The sequence below is a fragment of the Lepidochelys kempii genome, chromosome 5 (genome assembly GCF_965140265.1).
Source record: "Lepidochelys kempii isolate rLepKem1 chromosome 5, rLepKem1.hap2, whole genome shotgun sequence".
NCBI lineage: Eukaryota > Metazoa > Chordata > Testudines > Cheloniidae > Lepidochelys > Lepidochelys kempii.
The window spans coordinates 95919689-95939405 of record NC_133260.1 but is presented as its reverse complement, the minus strand read 5'-3'; the positions used below and the strand labels follow the sequence as shown (position 1 = coordinate 95939405).

Genomic DNA, 19717 nt, shown 5'->3' with positions numbered 1-19717 from the left:
TTTACTTGTGTATTGGGTATTTTGTACACCCTTTCAGGTATGGTTTGAAACAAGTTCATGTATTCTTTTTCACAGCCTATTCATGTGGGTTTGAACCTATGTTAATTAAAAATCAGGATTGAACAAATGTGTGTTTTCCACAGTGTACTCTCATTAAAAATATATGGACAAGGTTTGTGTTCTGTGTTTGTACAGATACATTGGTTTGCCAGGCTTAGAAACAAGACTAATGACTTCATGTTGGAAAGTATTATGTGACTGGCCCCATATGACAACTTTCAACAAATATGATTCATGCTCTAAATGCATCTGTTAACAGATGTATACCCACATATAGCCAAATAGTTCATACCCAGCTACCTAGCTTTTAATTAAAAGTTTGCATAGCTGCACTAAATAATATGTGAACCATTGCTGGTGTGCATACACAACCTGAATTCTAGCCAAAGCTAATTTTAAGTACATAGAAGGCTTTATACAACTGTTTTTCATGGTTCTAGTCTTCTGAGCAAAGACTCAAATATGCTAATTTGTGTTATTGGGATATAGCAGCATAAAGAGTCATTACCAACTAATAAATAAATCTCCTATTTTGTTAGTAAATACTTCTCTTTTGAGAACAAATTTTGGAGAGGAGAATATTTGAGAAACGGACTGCAGGGGAGTGAGAAATAGTGCCTTTTAGTTGCCATATTTTTTTTAAAGTGAGTGAGATTGCTATATTCAGAGTAAAATAGGGTTTGTTCTCCAAGGTTAGCCTTTTTTTATTATTATTTTTAAGCTCATTCTCAGTCAGGAGGACTTAACCACTATATTGAGGACACTGAATGAAAATTTAGGGGACAGTTCTGGTGCTCCACCTCCTTTACCAGAACCAAAAGATACAAGTAGCAGCTGCAGCGATGCCCTCAGTACTTCCCAGCATTCTGCAGGTATGTTCTTTAAGCTTAAGTAACAATCCAGAAGCATTATATGGTATTTACAGGTTAACTCTTCCAGTGGATTTACAAGGATGTCTCCTTTAACTGTGTTTAAATGTTATGTTTATATGCAATGGCCTTGTTTAAAGTTTTTTATCTAATTTATTCTTAATATATCCAAAGTGGATGTAGGGTTAGAAAAAAGACAAATAACCTTCTGCAGTAGATCTTGTGACATTAGAATGTTTTACTATAAAAGTTGTATAGCGTCCAGCTTTATTGACAATTTAAGCATCTGCATAAAACATTCAATAAACTGTCAATTAGGGTTGGTAATGTTTATGGAGAGTACTTTGCTTTTTAGTATCAGTTATTTCCCTCTATTTATGATGATCTTTTCTTTCTGTTACTACATTAAAACTGTTTATCCCTCAGAATCACAGTATAACAGGATCACTGAAAATCTTTATTTTTACTACCAGAGCTCCTGTAGGGCTCATTGTGCAATACAGTGTATGGACACATAATAAAAAAGTCTAGATAAGCAGGACAGACAAAAGCACAAAGTAAAAAAAGATAGGCCCTGATAATTACCCTCATCCAACACCTGCCCTCCCCCTGCCCCCATATATCAGATTATATAAACCTCCTAATGCATGAGCATGTAATCCTAAATAGTGTTAACAGGAACTAGGAATGTGTGTTTTTCCTTGTTGTGGAATTCTGATAGTTAGAATGATATTTTTATGTAATTTTCAGTTTAAAATAAGACTTTGCCATACAGAAGAATTGATTTAGTAAAGTCAAATTATCTTTGGGCTGAAGTGGGGGGAGGATGTAGTCATATGAAGACTGCTATGCATTGAGGAATGTGTAATTTTCTGTTTTGCTGTTAGTTTTAGTGCTAATGCATCTTCCATTTTTAAAAGGAACAACTATGGTAACAACTGCTGTGGTGGAATTACATTCACCTGTTAAAGTTAAAACAACACTAAAACTGGACTTCCTATTCGACTCTCTCACTTTGGTATTATATAGTCCAAAGTCTAAACAGGTAAACAAAACTTCATGTTATTAAAGAAAACAAATTAGTAATCTTACTGAAAATGCTGGCAATTCTGAACAGGAAAATGTGAATTAGAGGATATTACACAGGAGTAGCTCAAGGGCAGTGGTTACAAACTGTAGTCACAGATTTATTCACGATACTACAGAAATAGAATAGGGAAACTCTGTCTCTGAAGCTTATTGTGTGATTTGACTCTCATTTTCCAGGAAATTTAACCTTGGATAAAACAAAGTGTGAAACTACAGATGGATTTGCTTTGTTTTTGATTAAATTGTGGCGGTGGGTTGAAAATTGGGGTTGTACTATGAAGCTAGCTTCTATCTTAATGTGGACTCAAAATCATCATACTTAGATTCATAGATATTAAGGTCAGAAGGAACCATTATGATCATTTAGTCTGACCTCCTGCACAATGCAGGCCACAGAATCTAAACCACCCACTTCTGCAATAAACCTTTCACCTATGTCTGAGCTATTGAAGTCCTCAAATCATGGTTTAAAGACTTCAAGGTGCAGAGAATCCTCCAGCAAGTGACCCGTGCCCCATGCTACAGAGGAAGGGCAAAAAAACCCCAGGGCCTCTTCTAATCTGCCCTGGAGGAAAATTCCTTCCCGACCCCAAATATGGCAGTCAGCTGAACCCTGAGCATGTGGGCAAGATTCATCAACCAGATAACCCAGGAAAGAATTCTCTGTAGTAACTCAGTTCCCCCCCATCTAACATCCCATCACAGGCCATTGGGCCTATTTACCATGAATAGTTAAAGATCAATTAACTGCCAATTGATCAATTACTTGTCAGCTAATCTCCACTTAGAAGGTTTAGTTGGGCATGTTTTCCTGTGAGCTTCTGCTTACAGTTTGTCATGAGTTTAACTCTTGATAAGTTAACCAGTTTTGTCTCTAACATTTTAGAACAGAGGTTCTCAAACTGTGGTCCATGGACCATGGTGGTCTGCGAGCTCCATTCAGGTGGTCCACGGATAGATCCCTCTAAGGTGCGTGCCTGGGCGCCCGCACGCAAGAGAATGAAGGGCCACCCACCTAATTAGTGGAGCCGCGCAGGATTGGCTCCACTAATTAGGTGCCTGGACCCTGGAGAAGACTCACATGTAAGGTGAGGTCGTGGCCTTGGGCAGATTAGGGGGGAATGGGGTGAGAAGAGGGAGTGGGAGAAATTTGGGACATGCAGGGCTGCGGCGGCCAGAGAAAGAGGCAACTTTCCTCAGCTCTAGGGCTGCGGCTGCTGGGGAGAGACGGCTCTCCTTCCCAGCCTCAGCTCCGTGGCTGCTGTGGTGAGGGAGAGACCCCCCTCCTTCCCAGCCCCAGCTTGGGGACTGCCATGGCTGGGGGGAGAGGGCACATCCATCACATTAGAAAGGTAAGACTACTGATATTAAAATATGAGTTGTGAGCTTTTATTTGTAGAATAAAAATATTTATTATTATTAAGGTTTTTTTTATATAGTGCTTTTATTCAAAGTGCTTTACAATAGTTATCTAATGATACAAACAGCATTTGGAAAGATCATTAAGTGGTCCACTGAGACCCTCAGCAATTTTCAAGTGGTTCGTGGGAAAAGAAACTTTGAGAACCACTGTTTTAGAACATAGTCATGTGCCTTAACCAACAACAGAGAAATTTGCATATTTGTCTCTGTCATTAGAGTAGCAACCAGGTTTTATACTTTCTCTTTAGAAACCTAGGTTAGCAGTTTTGATAACTGTTGCAGACTATCCTTCTAACATTACCTGGTTGCTACTGGGAACAGTACTAAATCGTAGCATAGGAGAATCATAGAAGATTAGGGTTGGAAGAGACGTCAGGAGGTCATCTAGTCCAACCCCCTGCTCAAAGCAGGACCAACACCAACTAAATCATCCCAGCCAGGGCTTTGTCAAGCCAGGTCTTAAAAACCTCTAAGAATGGAGATTCCACCACCTCCCTAGGTAACCCATTCCAGTGCTTCACCACCCTCTTAGTGAAATAGTGTTTCCTAATATCGAACCTAGACCTCGCCCACCGCTCCTTGTTCTGTCATCTGCCACCACTGAGAACAGCCAAGCTCCATCCTCTTTGGAACCTCCCTTCAGGTAGTTGAAGGCTGCTATCAAATCCCCCCTCACTCTTCTCTTCTGCAGACTAAACAAGCAGAATTTCCTCAGCCTCTCCTCGTAAGTCATGTACCCTAGCCCCCTGATCATTTTCATTGCCCTCCACTGGACTCTCTCCAATTTATCCACATCCCTTCAGTAGTGGGGGGCTCAAAACTGGATACAGTACTCCAGATGTGGCCTTACCAGTGCCGAATAGAGGGGAATAATCACTTCCCTCGATCTGCTGGCAATGCTCCTACTAAAGCAGTCCAATATGCCGTTAGCCTTCTTGGCAACAAGGGCACACTGCTGACTTATATCCAGCTTCTCATCCACTGTAATCCCAGGTCCTTCTCTGCAGAACTGCTGCTTAGCCAGTCGGTCCCCAACCTGTAGCAGGGCATGGGATCCTTCAATCCTAAGTGCAGGACTCTGTACTTGTCCTTGTTGAACCTTATCAGATTTCTTTTGGCCCAATCTTCCAATTTGTCTAGGTCACTCTGAACCCTATCCTTGCCCTCCAGAGTATCTACCTCTACCCCCAGCTAAGTGTAATCTGCGAACTTGCTGAGGGTGCAATCCATCCCATCATCCAGATCATTAATAAAGATGTTGAACAAAACTGGCTCCAGGACCAACCCTTGGGGTACACCGCTTGACAATGGCTGCCAGCTAGACATCGAGTCATTGATCACTACCCTTGGAGCCCGACAATCTAGCCAGCTTTCTGTCTGCCTTGTACACCATTCATCCAATCCATACTTTTTAAACTCGCTGACAAGAATACTGTGGGAGACAGTATCAAAAGCTTTGCTAAAGTCAAGAATATGTCTCCACTGCTTTCCCCATATCCACAGAGCCAGTTATCTCATCATAGAAGGCAGTCAGGTTAGTCAGGCATGACTTGCCCCAGTGAGAGTCCCCAGTGGGATCAGAGCTGGAAAACCGGGTTCCTACATCTTTCTCTATGCAGTCTATGGTGGTGGTCTGGAAAAGCAAAGTGGCTGGATTGCACTGCACTCCAGCTGCGTCCAGTGTGTGGTGTATAGAGGACGGTTTCCAGCTGGTGCAAATTAGAGCAGCCCCCCACCCTCAGCTGCTCTATCCTGAGCTTAGCCAGAGGATCAAGGAGCTTCAACTAGTTGTTGGTTCTCAGACCACAGCTACACTGTGGGATAACTATAGCGCCATATCTATGACAGCATAACCTCAGGGGGTAGACATGTTCTGTGCAATAGAAGTGATTTTTCCTTCGCTGTAGGAACAGCACCTTCCTGAGTAGCTGTAGCTGTGTAGATGGAAGCATTCTTCCATCGACATAGCTATGTCTACGTTGGGAGTTGGGTCAGCATAGCTATGGTCAGGAATGTGAATTTTTCACAGCCCTGAGTGCCACAGCTATGTCGACCTAAATTGTAAATGTAGGCCATGGCCTCAGCTTCTCTTCTTCTTCCTATCCCCTTGGTGGCTGTGTGGAAATGGAAAGGTAAAAGTTTTATTTAAAAAAAATGCACTCTAGTCAAAATTAATAAAAATTAGTTTAAATTTGTTTCAAGTTTTAAAATGAATAAGAAGCTTTCAGTAACTGATGGCTTGAAACCTAGTCAAAATGATGCTTTAAAAAAATCTGATTTCTTGTGTAAAGTGGTGCACATTAGTGGCACCTTATTGTAATGCACTAAAGGTAATACTTAGCCTTCGTGGAGCTCTCTCTGTATATCTGATTTCATGGTACTACAGAGTTTTGATTTAACTATACATTCCCTTTTTTAATCTTACATTTAATATGGTTGCAATTAAAACTGTTGCTAGTCAGACTGAGTCAAACAATGCTTCAAGTATAGTAGTTGTGAACAAATCTAGAAAAATGCTTTCTCTTTTTTATTTTGTGTAAGTTATGTTTCCTTTTTAAAACAGGTTTCTGCTTTGGATCAAAGAGATGATCTTTTGAAACTTGCTGAGTTTAAATTGGTCTTAATATCAGCTGCTGTCAAAATGTTGTCAGATGGTTCAATGAATGCTTCAGTCAAGTTAGCAAACTGCACATTAGATGATAAACGACTGACAGTCCAGAAGACAACTCCAAGGTGTTAATTTTGCATAAAAGATTAAATTGTTGTTCATCAGTGATTGTTGGTTCATCCTAGGGCTGCTAACATTACCTACAAGTTGCTATTTGAGTTTGTTAAATTGTATGTCTTATAAATACAGTTTGGAAAGTAACTAACTAAAATTTGTGTGTATGCACAGATTGGACCTTTATTCTGCGTGCTACTTGCTCTTTCTTATGGATATTACTTGGGGCCTAGCAATATTGGTGGGATGATACTAATTGTATTATCAAGTTGGGGAAAAAAATAGGAACATGTAGAAACCCATTCCACTTTTACTTTTACAAGACAATAGATAAGATATATGGAGAGAATTGTGTCTATATATGTCAGTAGGAAATATTTTGGGGGTTTTTTCAGTACAGCAATAAAATATATTTATATCACTTAAGTGAACATTAAAATGCTGCTGAAAGAGGACATACTCAATAATTCATCTGCAGATTTCATCATGGTTTCTCTGGTGCTAGATTATTATATTTTTAGATACTGTTAAAAGGATTTGAAATGTGAAACACTGTATTTAAAATAGTCACAATGAAATCCCTTAAGATTTGTACATTAGCACAGTTTTAATATTTCAAGTGTTACCTTGATGTGTGAGTGTTTATCTTTTCAAGTAATTGGTCTGTTAGGCATCCATCACTATAGCATGAATACTGTGCCTAACATTGGACGAAGGTGTGTTAATGAAAAGTAACACATACTATTATGTTTTATTAGTTGGTAGCATACATAACATTAGTGTCAATTTATTTTACAACCTACACAATCTTATGTAATACATAACATAGAACTTTAATTATTTGAATACTATTAGATTTTATGAACTATTCATATTTACAAAAATATGAAGTATTAAAGTCATGGGAGAACACAGGAACATTGAACTTTGTCATATTCTGAATGCTGTATTAACAAATTCACAAAGCCACTGTTCTGGAATTCACAAAGCCACTGTTCTAGCTCTTGCAGTGGCCATCAAGGAGATCTATGTTCTTTAGCCTCTAGCAACAAGGAGGCTGAGTTAACTGTTCTGATTATTTCATGTTTCACCTCTGTAACTTTCTTCTATCTTTTTTGAATGGTAAAGTGAGGTCCTACTCAAAAAGCTGCAAATGGCACCTGGTGCTCAGTGTTGTATTTTAGTTATAAATTGAGAACCATTTGGCTATAAGTATAAAGTTGAATTTTTCTATCTGTTGTTCCTACAGAGCAGAGCTTCCCTTTTCATGCATCATCAGCATAATAAAGATCCTTTGGAACAAGTGTTACTCTCTTCTACACCTGTGCAGCACCAATATCTTCAAAATATGCCCACAGTGACACCTGTGTGTATCCATTGCTACCAATGGATTTGAATAGATACATTAGCAGAACTATCTAAGTTGTAATTAGTTATATCAGAAAGACTGGACTACAGCATGCTCTTAGTTTGTTGCCTTTTCATTGCCAACATGACCACAGCAGTAAAAACTTAGTCACCAAAGCCAGTATTTATGATTGACAGTCCAAGAAGAGCAGATCTGTTGAGTAAGAAAGTGCCATTTTACAAAGTTGCTTTTTAGAGTTGTGTGTTATTTTAACATCATTTTTTGGCTAATGCCTATATTGGTGGGTTTTCTAACTTTTTTAAAAAGTGGACAGAATGAGAACTCTCCTCAAGTATGAGAATGAATTGTTCATATTAGAGGCCAGGTCTGCTTTTGAAAGTGTCTTATTGTATACTGTCTTAATTGTCTTTCAGAATGGTGGAAATGAAACATGGATCTGAAAAGAAGGAGATGGTGGATATAAGCTACAAGCAGGGGAGAGATGGCACTGTTCTGGACACAATTGTTCAAGACCTATATCTCTGTGCGAGCATGGAATTTCTACTTACTGTTGCAGATATATTTTTAAAGGCTAGTGCAGAAAGTGCTGCTGCACAGAGGAGTATCAAGCAAACTTCAGCAGTAAAGGGGCAAGGTTGGTAACTTTTTTTTTAATATATATGTTTCTAACTTGAGCATAGAACCATAATACTAAGTTTAGGCTGCTTCCCGGTTTGGCTCCCATGTCTTAAAAAATCTCCCTTCTTCAGTGTGCCAGACAACCTCAGTCTTACCATTCAATTCCAGTCTAACAACTTATTTTTCTGCTAGTCTTTCATGGCTGAGTATTCTCTTGTGCATGATTACCAGACACATGCCAACTACCATCAGTGGATATGTTTTTCTTTGTTATCTGTGTGTTAGTTTAAATAGATTTTTACTGACAACTAACGATTCAAATGGAATCCTTCCAAGCATACTTAGTGACTTTTTACTCAACAACAAAAGGAAATGTGGTGTATATATGTAAACATAGATATCAGTATAGTTGTAGTAATTTCCTGGTGTGTTCAAACAATAGGTTTAACTTAAATGGGTTTTTTTTTTTCAGCATCTGTGCAGCTGGTATCTTCAGTGGAAAGGAACATTGTTGTTAAAAATCCAGAGATTGTGTTTGTGGCTGATTTAACAAGAAGTGATGCTCCTGCATTGGTGGTTACAACACAGTGTGAGATCTTCATTAAGAACAGCCCTCAAATGTATAAAATGACAGCTGCTGTTAAAGATATACAAATGAAAGCCTGCCCCTTTCTTGTAGAAAAGAGAAAAGGGAACATTACTACAGTGAGTTTTCCTATTAAATATAATCTGAGTATCTGAAAAATTACAATATTATTGGTGGTGTAAATCCTTTTCTTTGACTAATTTATATATAAAACAATTAATCTGAGTTTGTGGATTTAATGTTTAAAATGTTGGTGAAAAATTATTCTTGAGTGAATAGCCATCTGGTAGTCTCTGGCTATGCTACAGCATTTTATACTGTTACTATGTTTGTTTTCTCTGAGTTAGTGGAGGGAACATGAAGATCTGGGTTAGTTTTACACGTTTTTCAGAAGTACAGCTGCTAGTGTTTACTGTTAAGCTTTTTTTTTTGAGAATGACTGTTCTTTGTTCTTCTACAGCGTTCATGATTGTACTATTCCAATTTGTGGCTTTTGGGGGTTTTTTATAACTAAAAATTGTGAGTCTAAGGGAAGAAAATGTTATAGTTCCCATATCATCTAAGCATATAGATAACATGTTTCTGGGAATGCACTATTAACATTGTGTCAGCTTCCAAGGCTTTTTGAATAATTTAGAACATTTTTGGTGTGAAAATTTTTCTGAGACACATCAGTGGGAGGAAAAGAAAAGTCATTCTCCAGTTTTTTTCCAATGAGAATTTAGACTGCCAGTGGTACAATTTAAATTTCTTCTTTGTGTTAAGATCCACAGATGTTTTACAATGGCACTTGAGCCTGCTTCTAGCTTGGGGACAGAACCAGGCCTGTCAGTGATTAGGAGGAGGGGAATGTTCACCCTTCTGAAGTTCTGTTCATTTTTTTCTTCCTCTGCAGAAGTTGGTGGCTCAACCAGCCGTCCTAACTGCAGAGCTTTTCTGAGGGAAATTCCAAATTTTGTATCAAATGTTTAAATTAACATTTAGGTTCAATTATGTATGTCTAATTCCCAGGCAGGTGGCATGCTGCATTTGCTTTTTGGGGAGGTATTTGCAGTAGTTCCACTCCCTCTTTGAGGTATTTAAAGTACAGTAACTCCTCGCTTAAACTCGTCCCAGTTAACATTGTTTTGTTGTTACGTTGCTGATCAATTAGGGAACATGCTCATTTAAAATTGTGCAATGCTCCGTTATAATGTTGTTTGGCAGCCGCCTGCTTTGTCCACTGCTTACAGGAAGAGCACTCTGTTGTAGCTGGTGGGGGGCTTGGAACCAGGGTGGACCGACAGCCCTGCATCAGCTTCCCGCTCCCCTAAGTTCCCTGTGTGGCAGCCACCCAGCGGGCAATCAATTGCCAGACAGTTCAGCTATCCCTTCCCCCATTGCCATGTGCTGCTCCTGCCATCTGCTTTGGAGCTGCTCCCGGGAGCCTCCTGCTTGCTGTGCAGGAGGGAGAGAGGGGGGGGCTAATGTCAGGGTGTCCCCCTCCCCCTGCCTACCGCATCCATCGAGCAGGGGGAGACACGACAGGGCTCAGGATGGAAGGACCTTGCTGTCCACAGCTGCTCTCTCAACTTCCTGATTATTTAAAAAGGCAGTGTTCTCAGAGAGGGGTCAGCGTACTTAAAGGGACAATGCAACACACACACACACACACACAGTGTGTATCTGTCTGCCATGCTGTCTCCCCTCCCTCCATTCGTGCTGCCTTGTAGAGTGTGAGGCTACATTAACAACGTGTTAACCCTTGAGGGCTCAGCTGAGTGCTAGTTCATCATTTAACAGTAAGGCATTCCCTGGGAAATATCCCACCCTCTTCTACCCTCTGACTTCACCACCTCAACCAAGTTTCACAATCATCATTGCTGTGTACAGTATTAAATTGTTTAAAACTTACACTGTGTGTGTATATATATACACTCTCTCTCTCTCTCTCTCTCTCTCCAAATTTCCAGGGAAATTTTTTTTCCACCAGATAAAAAAACTATATATATATATATATATATATACACATACACACACGGTGAAAAAAAATTCCCTGGAACCTAACCCTCCCATTTACATTAATTCTTATGGGGAAATTGGATTTGCTTAACATTGTTCCGCTTAAAGTCACGTTTTTCAGGAACATAACTACAATGTTAAGCGAGAAGTTACTTTAGCTGGTACCTTTTCAGGTTTCAGGGAGTGAGCTAGGACAAGAAAAGCCAGAGACAAAAGGAGCGGCCTGTGTCTCCTGATTCCCGCTCTCCCTCTAGACTGTCTTGTGGAGGACCTAGACCAGCTCAGTAGGCAGAGTGCAGTTTCCTTCACAGTCCAAAGGGCAGCATGACAGATTTGTGTGTGTTGGGGTAGGGGGGTCATGCCTGAGTTCCTGTGGCCCACATAATCAGTGATGCCTCCAACTGAGGAGCTCAGCTGTCCCCTCCACTTTCCCACAGGTCCCACATTGAAAGCACTAGATACAGCATGGACACTGCCAGCTCCAAAAAGTGTAATTAGAAGCCTTCAGGCCCAGCTTCCTCTTCCTACTGCCACCTCTATAATAGCCTCCTCAAGAATCCCTACTCATATCCTGGACTGAGACCTTCAGGAGAAAAACAGACTTGTCTGGTCCATATACATCCCATGCAGTAGAGAGGGGTATTGCTTTTTGGGAACCCATCCTTGAGCCTCGGGCTTCTACCTTCCTTGAGAGAGCCAAAATGGGGTCTGTATGTGAGAGGAGAGACAAATAAACCCAACCTCCTTCAGTATGTCTACATTGCAAAATAAAACCCCATGGCAGCAAGTCTGATCCTATGTCTGTAGACTCTAGTTTGCTGGGCTCGTGATGTGGCACTAAAAATAGAAGTGTAGATTCCCTCTTAGGCAGGATCTATGGATCTAAATCCTGGCAAGGGGGTGGGTCTCACAGCCTGAGTGCCAGCCCTTGTTGAAACGTCTACAAATTTATTTTTAGCACCATTGCATGAGTCTGAGTCTGTAGACCTGGGGTCTAAGTCTCACAGCTGCATTTTTCTGTGTGTACAGTTTAGACATATCTTTTGAGAACAAGGGAAATAGCTAGTGTGACGAAGTTCCTCCTCTACCTTGGTGGGTCTTGTGCTTATTGGTGGATTTGCTCGCCTTGGAGCTTCATGGCAGTCCTCAGCTTGGCCGTTTTTTCTGAATCCACAGTCCAGTTCGACAACTCCTGTGTCTGACCAGGAGTTGGGAGGTTTGGGGGGAACCCGGGCCCACCCTCTACTCCGGGTTCCAGCCCAGAGCCCCGTGGAATGCAGCTGTCTAGAGTGCCTCCTGGAACAGCTGTGCGACAGCTACAACTCCCTGGGCTACTTCCCCATGGCCTCCTCCCAACACCTTCTTTATCCTCACCATAGGACCTTCCTCCTGGTGTCTGATAATGCTTCTACTCCTCAGTCCTACAACAGTATGCTTTCTCACTCTCAGCTCCTAGCGCCTCTTGCTCCCAGCTCCTCACAGGCACACCACAAACTGAAGTGAGCTCCTTTTTAAACCCAGGTGCCATGATTAGCCTGCCTTAATTGATTCTAGCAGCTTCTTGATTGGCTGCAGGTGTTCTAATCAGCCTGTCTTAATTGTCTCCAGAAGGTTCCAGATTGTTCTGGAACCTTCCCTGTTACTTTACCCAGGGATAAGGGACCTACTTAGCCTGGGGCTAATATATCTGCCTTATATTACTCTCTTGTAGCCATCTGGCCTGACCCTGTCACACTAGCCATTTGAAATATTTTGGAGCAATCTCTGAGCCCAGTTTCACTTCCTACTAAAGCAAGATTCTTCTTTGAGGGGTTGCAGTTGTATGTTCCACTCAGGTGCATGCTCACCCAATGCACCGAAGCAGTAACTGTTGGGGCAGTGCTTGTGCCCTCTAGCCCTTCCCATGGCTACATAACGGCTATGCTACCCCTGATCCACCTCATTTCCACCCGCACCTTGAGTCAGAGCATTCAGTATGGTGTCTCCCTTCGTGTTCTTTATCATGGTGTTTGTGTTTTTTCCTGTAAATAGGTAAGTTTAGTAATACCTTAGGGTTTAGTTTAGATTAGTGTAGTTAGTAACGTTTTAGCCCAACCTGATGCATTTTCTGGGTTTTAAACATTTAACCATCATGTGAGGATGCTATCCCTACTAGTGACCCCCCCACATCTGAAGTTTATTGTGCCTTGGAGAAGGGCATATTAAGGAAAGGTGCTCCATCTGTAAGTTGTTTAAGAGAAGGTGACGAGGAACTTGCATTTGAAGTCACACCTTATGGAGAAAGGGCCTGCTTAGAGACCACCACAGATTCAGACTCTCCAGAGAGTGCCTGAGCCGATACAGATGGGGACTTCACATCCGATCTCCTTTCCTTCTCCCAGAAGGAAGAGGGATCATTCCCCTTCCCACAGAACAGACGGGGCTGCTTTAGAGTTGAAATAGATTCCTCCTCCCTGTTTAGCAGGAGTGCAGACTGGCACTGTGAGTCTTCCAGTATGTGGGATAGAACTGTCCTGTCCTGCTATCTAGTATCAATGCCTCATCAATGAAACTCTGTACTGTCAACTCTGGTACTGCCCCAGGGGTTTCTGTTTAGTCTGGTACCGACAACTGTAGTCTCCAAATCATCGATGAATCAGGCACAAGTTTACTTGTTGTTGTAAGTCAAGAACAGACAGGAAGTTTCTCAAGAACATTTAGACAATGGTGGCTTTGTCTTCTGTATCCTTGGCACCTCTTGGCTTGATTGCTGACTTGTCCACACCACCTCAGACCCAGGGCACTGGGTTACAGTCAGCTTCCTGATTGGTACTGGAGGACTGCCAGCACAAATGCTGTCTTTGGTACCAACAACAATTCCAACAGAGTCTACATCTTCAGTTCCAATGCCTGCTTTGGTACCGAGTATGAGTGTGAGGCCTTTACTGGTACTAAAGGTGTCTTCGACTGTACCGTCATTGGATCTGATGAGACCAGCATGTTGGACTGTGGATGGTGCAGATCATTTATTGGCTTCACCTGGAGCGGCTCCTCCATTACCACCAGACTACTTAGAAGGGTCTTCTGGTTCAAGTGTTGGAAATTGTCAAGACCCGGGCATCAACATTGGTGATGGGATCATTATGGCTTCTGTAATAGGGATGAAGCTTCCTGGCCTAGCTCCTACTGGCCACCAATGCTGTGCCTCTATGCAGAGTAGCCTCTTTGAAATTCCGGGGAGGTTCCTCGTTTAGCAAGGTCTCAATCATCTGCTCAGTCTAAGGCTAGATCACCTTTTCCTCCGGTAGTCTCTCTGCCTGGGTCACCTTTGCTATAGTCACAGGTCAAGGGGGTGCAACATGATCCCTTGGTACAGTCAAATGTATTACCATAAGAGAGTCCAGTAGTTCTGCTTCCCTCTTCTTCCTCTTCATCAGATGATCCTATATTGCCTGTGTTCTCTTGTACAGTACCAGAGGATTTTAAATCCTATCAAGACCTTTTGAGACAAACAGAATTGTTGTTGGGTGTTGAGGCTGGGTATGTTCAGAAGGACACCCTTAAGTTAGAGATGTTCTTCAATTCGCAGTTCCTGGGAGACTTGCTTTCCCTCTAAATGAAGCAATATTGGAGCCTGAAAAATCTGTGTGCAATATCCCAGCATCTATAACACCCAGAGCTAAACATAGCAACAAGAGTTATGTTTCCATGCAAGGTTTTGAGTGTTTTTTCTCGCATCACCTCATAGTACATAAGAACATACAAATGGCCATACTGGGTCAATGCCAATGCCAGGAGCCCCAGAGGGAATGAACAGAACAGGTAATCATCAAGTTCCCTGAGTCTGACTGCAGCAAGTGAGAGACCAGCAGACCATAAAGGACTTATTGTTCAATTGTCGTTTTTTGTTTTCTGAGAAAACTGACAAGACTTTACATGTTTTAAGGACTTCCAAGCTACTGTATAGTCAATAGGGTTTAAACTGAGGCTACAAAGAGTGTCACTTTGAGGGTCACATCACCAGCAATATCACTCTTAGCGATACTTTTGCCATCATCCTATCCTGCTAAGCAGCAAGACTTTTCTAGAAGAGGACATAAATCACAGAGGAGATCATCTTCTGAGTCTAGTTTTAGTCAACCATACTTCTATAATGAGAGCAGTGTACCAGTTGTGAATGTTTCAACCCTGGCTCCTCAGTTTGGGAACAGGCTGTCTCAATTCTACAGAACTTGGGGAAGCAATAACTACAGACAGATAAGTGCTGAGCACTGTGGGATTGGGTTATGCAGTATTTCTGTCCGTCCCATTCCTCCCAACCTGAGTCTTTTCAGGGACCCTTCTCATGATTTGCTGCTTCTTCAGCACGCCCAGACTTTGTGTGCTCTGAGTGCTATGCATGAGGTTCTTCCGTTTCTTCAGGGAAAGGAATTCTATTCCTGTACTTCCTGATCCCCAAGTTCAAGGAAAGGTGAGACCTATCTTTAATCTCCCTGGTTTCAACAAATACATCAAGTATTTGAGATTCCACATGGTTACCCGGCTTACTATTCTTCCTGCATTCAATCACAATGTCTCGTTTGTTGCTCTCAATCTTCAGGATGCCTAATTTCCTGTGCCAATTTTCCCAGGCCACAGAAAGTTCCTGAGATTCATTGTTGCCTGCCAACAGTATCAGTACATGGTTCTCCCATTTGTCCCATCATGAGCCCCAGGCATATTTACCAAATGCATGATGGTGGTAACAACTTATCTCAGAAGGAGGGGAATTCATGTCTTCTCATACCTAGGGTATGGCTAGCGAGAGGGAGATCCGAGGAACAAATCCTCAATCGTGTCCAGTTCACACTGAACCTCTTTGATTGACTGTGGTTGATTTTGAACAAAGCAGTGTCGAGTTGACTGCAACTCAAAAAGTCAAGCTCATTGGAGCCTTACTATACTTCATGAATTTGAGGCACTTTCTCTCATATGAGCGATTCCAGGCAATTTGTTGCCTTTGTCTGGATCTGCAGTCTCATCCTTTGACCACGGTCCATATGTACCTGAAGTTACTAGGACGTATGGCCACATTCACTTGTATAGTTCAGCAGGTGAGATTGCTTCTTCATCCTTTTCAGTTATGACTGAAGCTGGTCTATCACCCGAGCTGCCAGTCATTGTACAGGCTTGTCTGAGTGCCTCCAGAGATGCTGGATTCTCTACAGCATTAAGCCAAAATGGAACAATGTTGCCAGGGTGTTCCCTTTGCGTGTCCTCTGCCAACCAGAAATATAATCACTGTTGCCCCCATAATAGTTTGGGGAGCACATTTAGGAACGTTAAAGGTTTAGGGTTTGTGCTTGGAATGGGAATTGCTGTTCTGTATCAATGTCCGACGTTTACAGTGCATGGGATTGTGCCTTCTGGTGTCTGATCAAGGGAGCAATGGTTCACATACTCAGCAACAATATTACCATAACATATTATGTGAGCAAGCAAGGAGCAGCCCACTCCAGGGAGCTTTGTCAGGAAATAAAGTTTTGGGACTTCTGTGTCAAGGAAGACATCATACCCACAGTGACACACTTACCAAGTCTCAAAACCGGTTGGCTGATCATCTCACAGGACTTTCTCTGACAACCGCAAGTGGTCTCTAAAGAGCTGTGTGGTAAAGTCCATGTTCAGGGAATTGGGCATTCCGTAGGTTGCCCTTTTTGCAACAAAGCATAACAAGTGCTGTCAGGTTTGTTCCCGAGCAGGACTTAGTTTAGGGTCTCTAGCTGATGCCTTCCATCTGAACTGGGGAACAGACCTGATGTATGCCTTTTTTCCATCCCGCTTGCTTCTTAGGTTATTCTCAGACTTGAAGTTGGACCATGCCAGGCTGATATTTATTGTGCCAGCTTGGCCAGGACGATATTGGTTCTCCGACCTTCTCAGTCTGTCTGTTTGACCTCCCAGATCTTACTCCCCTTTCTCACCTGCTGACTCAGTACCATGCCCAGGTTGTTCATCCAGTACTTCACGCTGTGGATGGTATGTTGTTCAGTGAGGAAGAACAACAATGCATGGAAGCAGTACATAGGATCCTGCTTAATAGTAGGAAACCATCTACTAGGTCTACTTATTTGGCTAAATGGAAACATTTTTCAGTTTGGTCAATATTAAAGGGAGCTCAACTCATGTCAGCTCATGTTCAGGACATTGTGGGCTACCTGTTACATTTGAAGTCCTCTGGTGTGGCTCTTAACTCATTGAGGGTTCACTTGGCAGCAGTCTCAGTTGTTTCATCCTCCAAGAAAAGTCAATTTTCTTAAACTCCATGGTAGTGAGATTTCTAAAAGGTATTGTCCACCTCTTTCCACCTGTGAAGGAAATGATCCTGTTGTGGGACCTAAATACTGTGCTGGCTGCCCTGATGGGTCCTCCGTTTGATCTGATGGCAGCCTGCTCATGGTTTCTCTGTTCCCAAAAGACAGCTTTTCTTATGGCTATAATGTCCACAAGAAGCGTTAGCGAATTACAAGCCATAATGGCAGAATTTCCATTTATTCAGTTCTTGAAAGACAAAGTGTCCTTAAGACTACATTCAAAGATTTTGTCCAAGATGGTTTCACACTTTCACCTTAATCAAGTTATTTACTTGCCTTTATTCTTTCCTAAGCTGCATGGAAATGTGGGTGATCAGAATCTCCATACATTAGATCTGAGGCAATGCTTGAAATTTTATCTCGAAAGGACTAAACCATTTTGTTCATCACCTTGACTTTTGTCTGCTGTGCAGATCAGATGAAAGATCAGATGCTTTCTGCACAGACTATTTCCAGGTAGATAACTTCCTGTATTACCACAGCGTATGGAGTAGCTTAAACTATGCCCTTGCGGACATTATAGGTTCATTCAACGAGAATCCAAGGGACATTGATCATATTTGTCAATGATGTTTCGGTGTTAGATATTTGCAGGGCTGCTACATGGTCTTCAGTGCGTACGTTAACCAAAAATTATGCTATGACTGCAGCATATAGGTCACATGCAAACTTTGGGGAGGCAGTTATGCAGTCATTGTTTAAGTAGACTCTGAACCCTACCATCTGTCGGAACTGCTTATGAGTCACCTGAGTGGAATATACGTCTTCAACCACTGGAAGAAAACAATTACTTACCTGTCTTGTCATTCTTGTTGGGGGAGGGATAGCTCAGTAGTTTGAGCATTGGCCTGCTAGACCCAGGGTTGTGAGTTGAATCCTTGAGGGGGGCCATTTAGGGATCTGGGGCAAAAATTGGGGATTGGTCCTGCTTTGAGCAGGGGGTTAGACTAGATGACCTCCTGAGGTCCCTTCCAACCCTGATATTCTATGGTTCTATGCTTTTTCAAGATGTGGGTGCAGACCTGCCTTCATGACTCGCCCTCTGTCCACTCTGCATTGGAGTCTCCAGCCTTGGATTCTAGTGTGAAGGAACTGGGGGCGAGTCGGGGCAGTGCTGCCCTTATATAGCCATGGGTCTGAGGGTGCAAGCACTTCCCCAGTGGGTGCTGCCACGCCACGTTCTCTGGCTTTAGTGTACTGGGTGTGTATGCACACACACACACCCGCCCACCCCGAGTGGTTTGCAACTGTGTCTTAAAGATGGTAAGTAACCATTTTTTGCAGGGATAATCACCAATGTCAGATTCTCCTACTCACAGTCTGAGTGCAGCATGACAAATCAATGCAAAAAGACCAGGTCATAGACTTCTATACATGCACAAACTACAAAGGGAATTCTTGGTCCTTAGAGGAGAAGGCCAGCAGTTCAAATCAAGATATAGAATCAAGTAGTTATATAATATAGAGTAGTGTCTGTTGATCCACACATGCTCCTTCACTCTCCTCCTGCTGCCAACCAAAGAGATAAAGGACCGGGCAGACCGACTGACAAGTCTGATTCTGACCCCAAGTGGAAAGCAGGCTGAAGGACCATTGTAATAGCTCTTTGGCTCTTACTACTTGAAGAATGGACATTTTCTGTTAAGAATGGGTACTTTTTTCCCTATCATTCACTTTTGATATTGAGTGAGTAACAGTCTAGTAAGGCTGAAATATTGTTTGTTCCATTCATTTTTGTTTCTTTTCTCTCATGTCAGAAGGGATGCTAATATTAAGTAGTCAGTTTAATATTTTTAAAGAACCAACAGAATTATCACTAGTAACTCTTTCCCTTAAATCTTCCTAATGGCATTTTAGAGGAGATCTTTTTCTAGCTAAGCATGTATATTTACTCCAATTACTATACATTTTTAGAGTTGACCATGAATTCTTTCTTCAGGTATTGCAGCCTTGTGATTTCTTCTTCAAAATGGTGCAGTCTGGTACTAATCCACAAATGGCTGACCTATCAATTAAATCTTTAACAATAAAGGTAAGTTGAATTGTAGTTTTTGTTTCCTGTCTTCTTCCTCCTCCTCCCCCACTGGCTTTTAAAGTTACTGTTTTTGTTTTAAAATTTTGATTTAACTAAAACTAAACACAATCTAAACACGTTTCGTAGTCTTGCATCTCATATTGCTTATTATATTGAAACAAAAGAAGAAAAAGCCTTTCACATGTACTGCAGTCATGTCACCTCATTTTTATATGGAATATGGTGTCATATGATAGGTTTGGACAAAAATCATCCTATTTCCACAAGGTATAGTTGCTTGTGAAAAGAAAGATTTAGCCATGCCTCCAAGTTATTAGAAATTACATTTTTTCCTGCTCTTGTTTTAAGTATGCTATGGTCGTGCCCCACTCAGATTTGGTTCCTGTGTATGTACTTTAGAGAGCCATGTTGATCACCCGTGCATCAGTGTGAGAATTTTCTGTATTGACAAGTGGTGTGCTGCCGTTGTGTTAATTTTCAATGATGCAGTACCATTGTGGAGTGCAATCACTAGATGTAACCTTGGCTATGCAAATAATCCTGCAATCACCATTGCATAATACACTGGTCACCGTTTAGGTGGCCTGTCTGGTTTGCTTTCTGCACTTCATCCC

At 41.8% G+C, this 19717-nt stretch overlaps 1 protein-coding gene across 5 annotated transcripts in view; it reads left to right on the top strand.

Moving 5' to 3' along the window:
• Positions 1-19717, top strand: part of VPS13A (vacuolar protein sorting 13 homolog A) — a 259919-nt gene that overhangs the window by 116972 nt on the left and 123230 nt on the right. For all 5 annotated transcript variants that reach the window (XM_073345105.1, XM_073345103.1, XM_073345104.1 and 2 more), the window contains exons 35-40: positions 782-932; positions 1850-1974; positions 6004-6173; positions 7945-8165; positions 8622-8854; positions 19008-19100. In XM_073345105.1, the coding sequence (XP_073201206.1) occupies positions 782-932; positions 1850-1974; positions 6004-6173; positions 7945-8165; positions 8622-8854; positions 19008-19100 (993 nt within the window). The remainder of the gene's footprint in view (positions 1-781; positions 933-1849; positions 1975-6003; positions 6174-7944; positions 8166-8621; positions 8855-19007; positions 19101-19717) is intronic.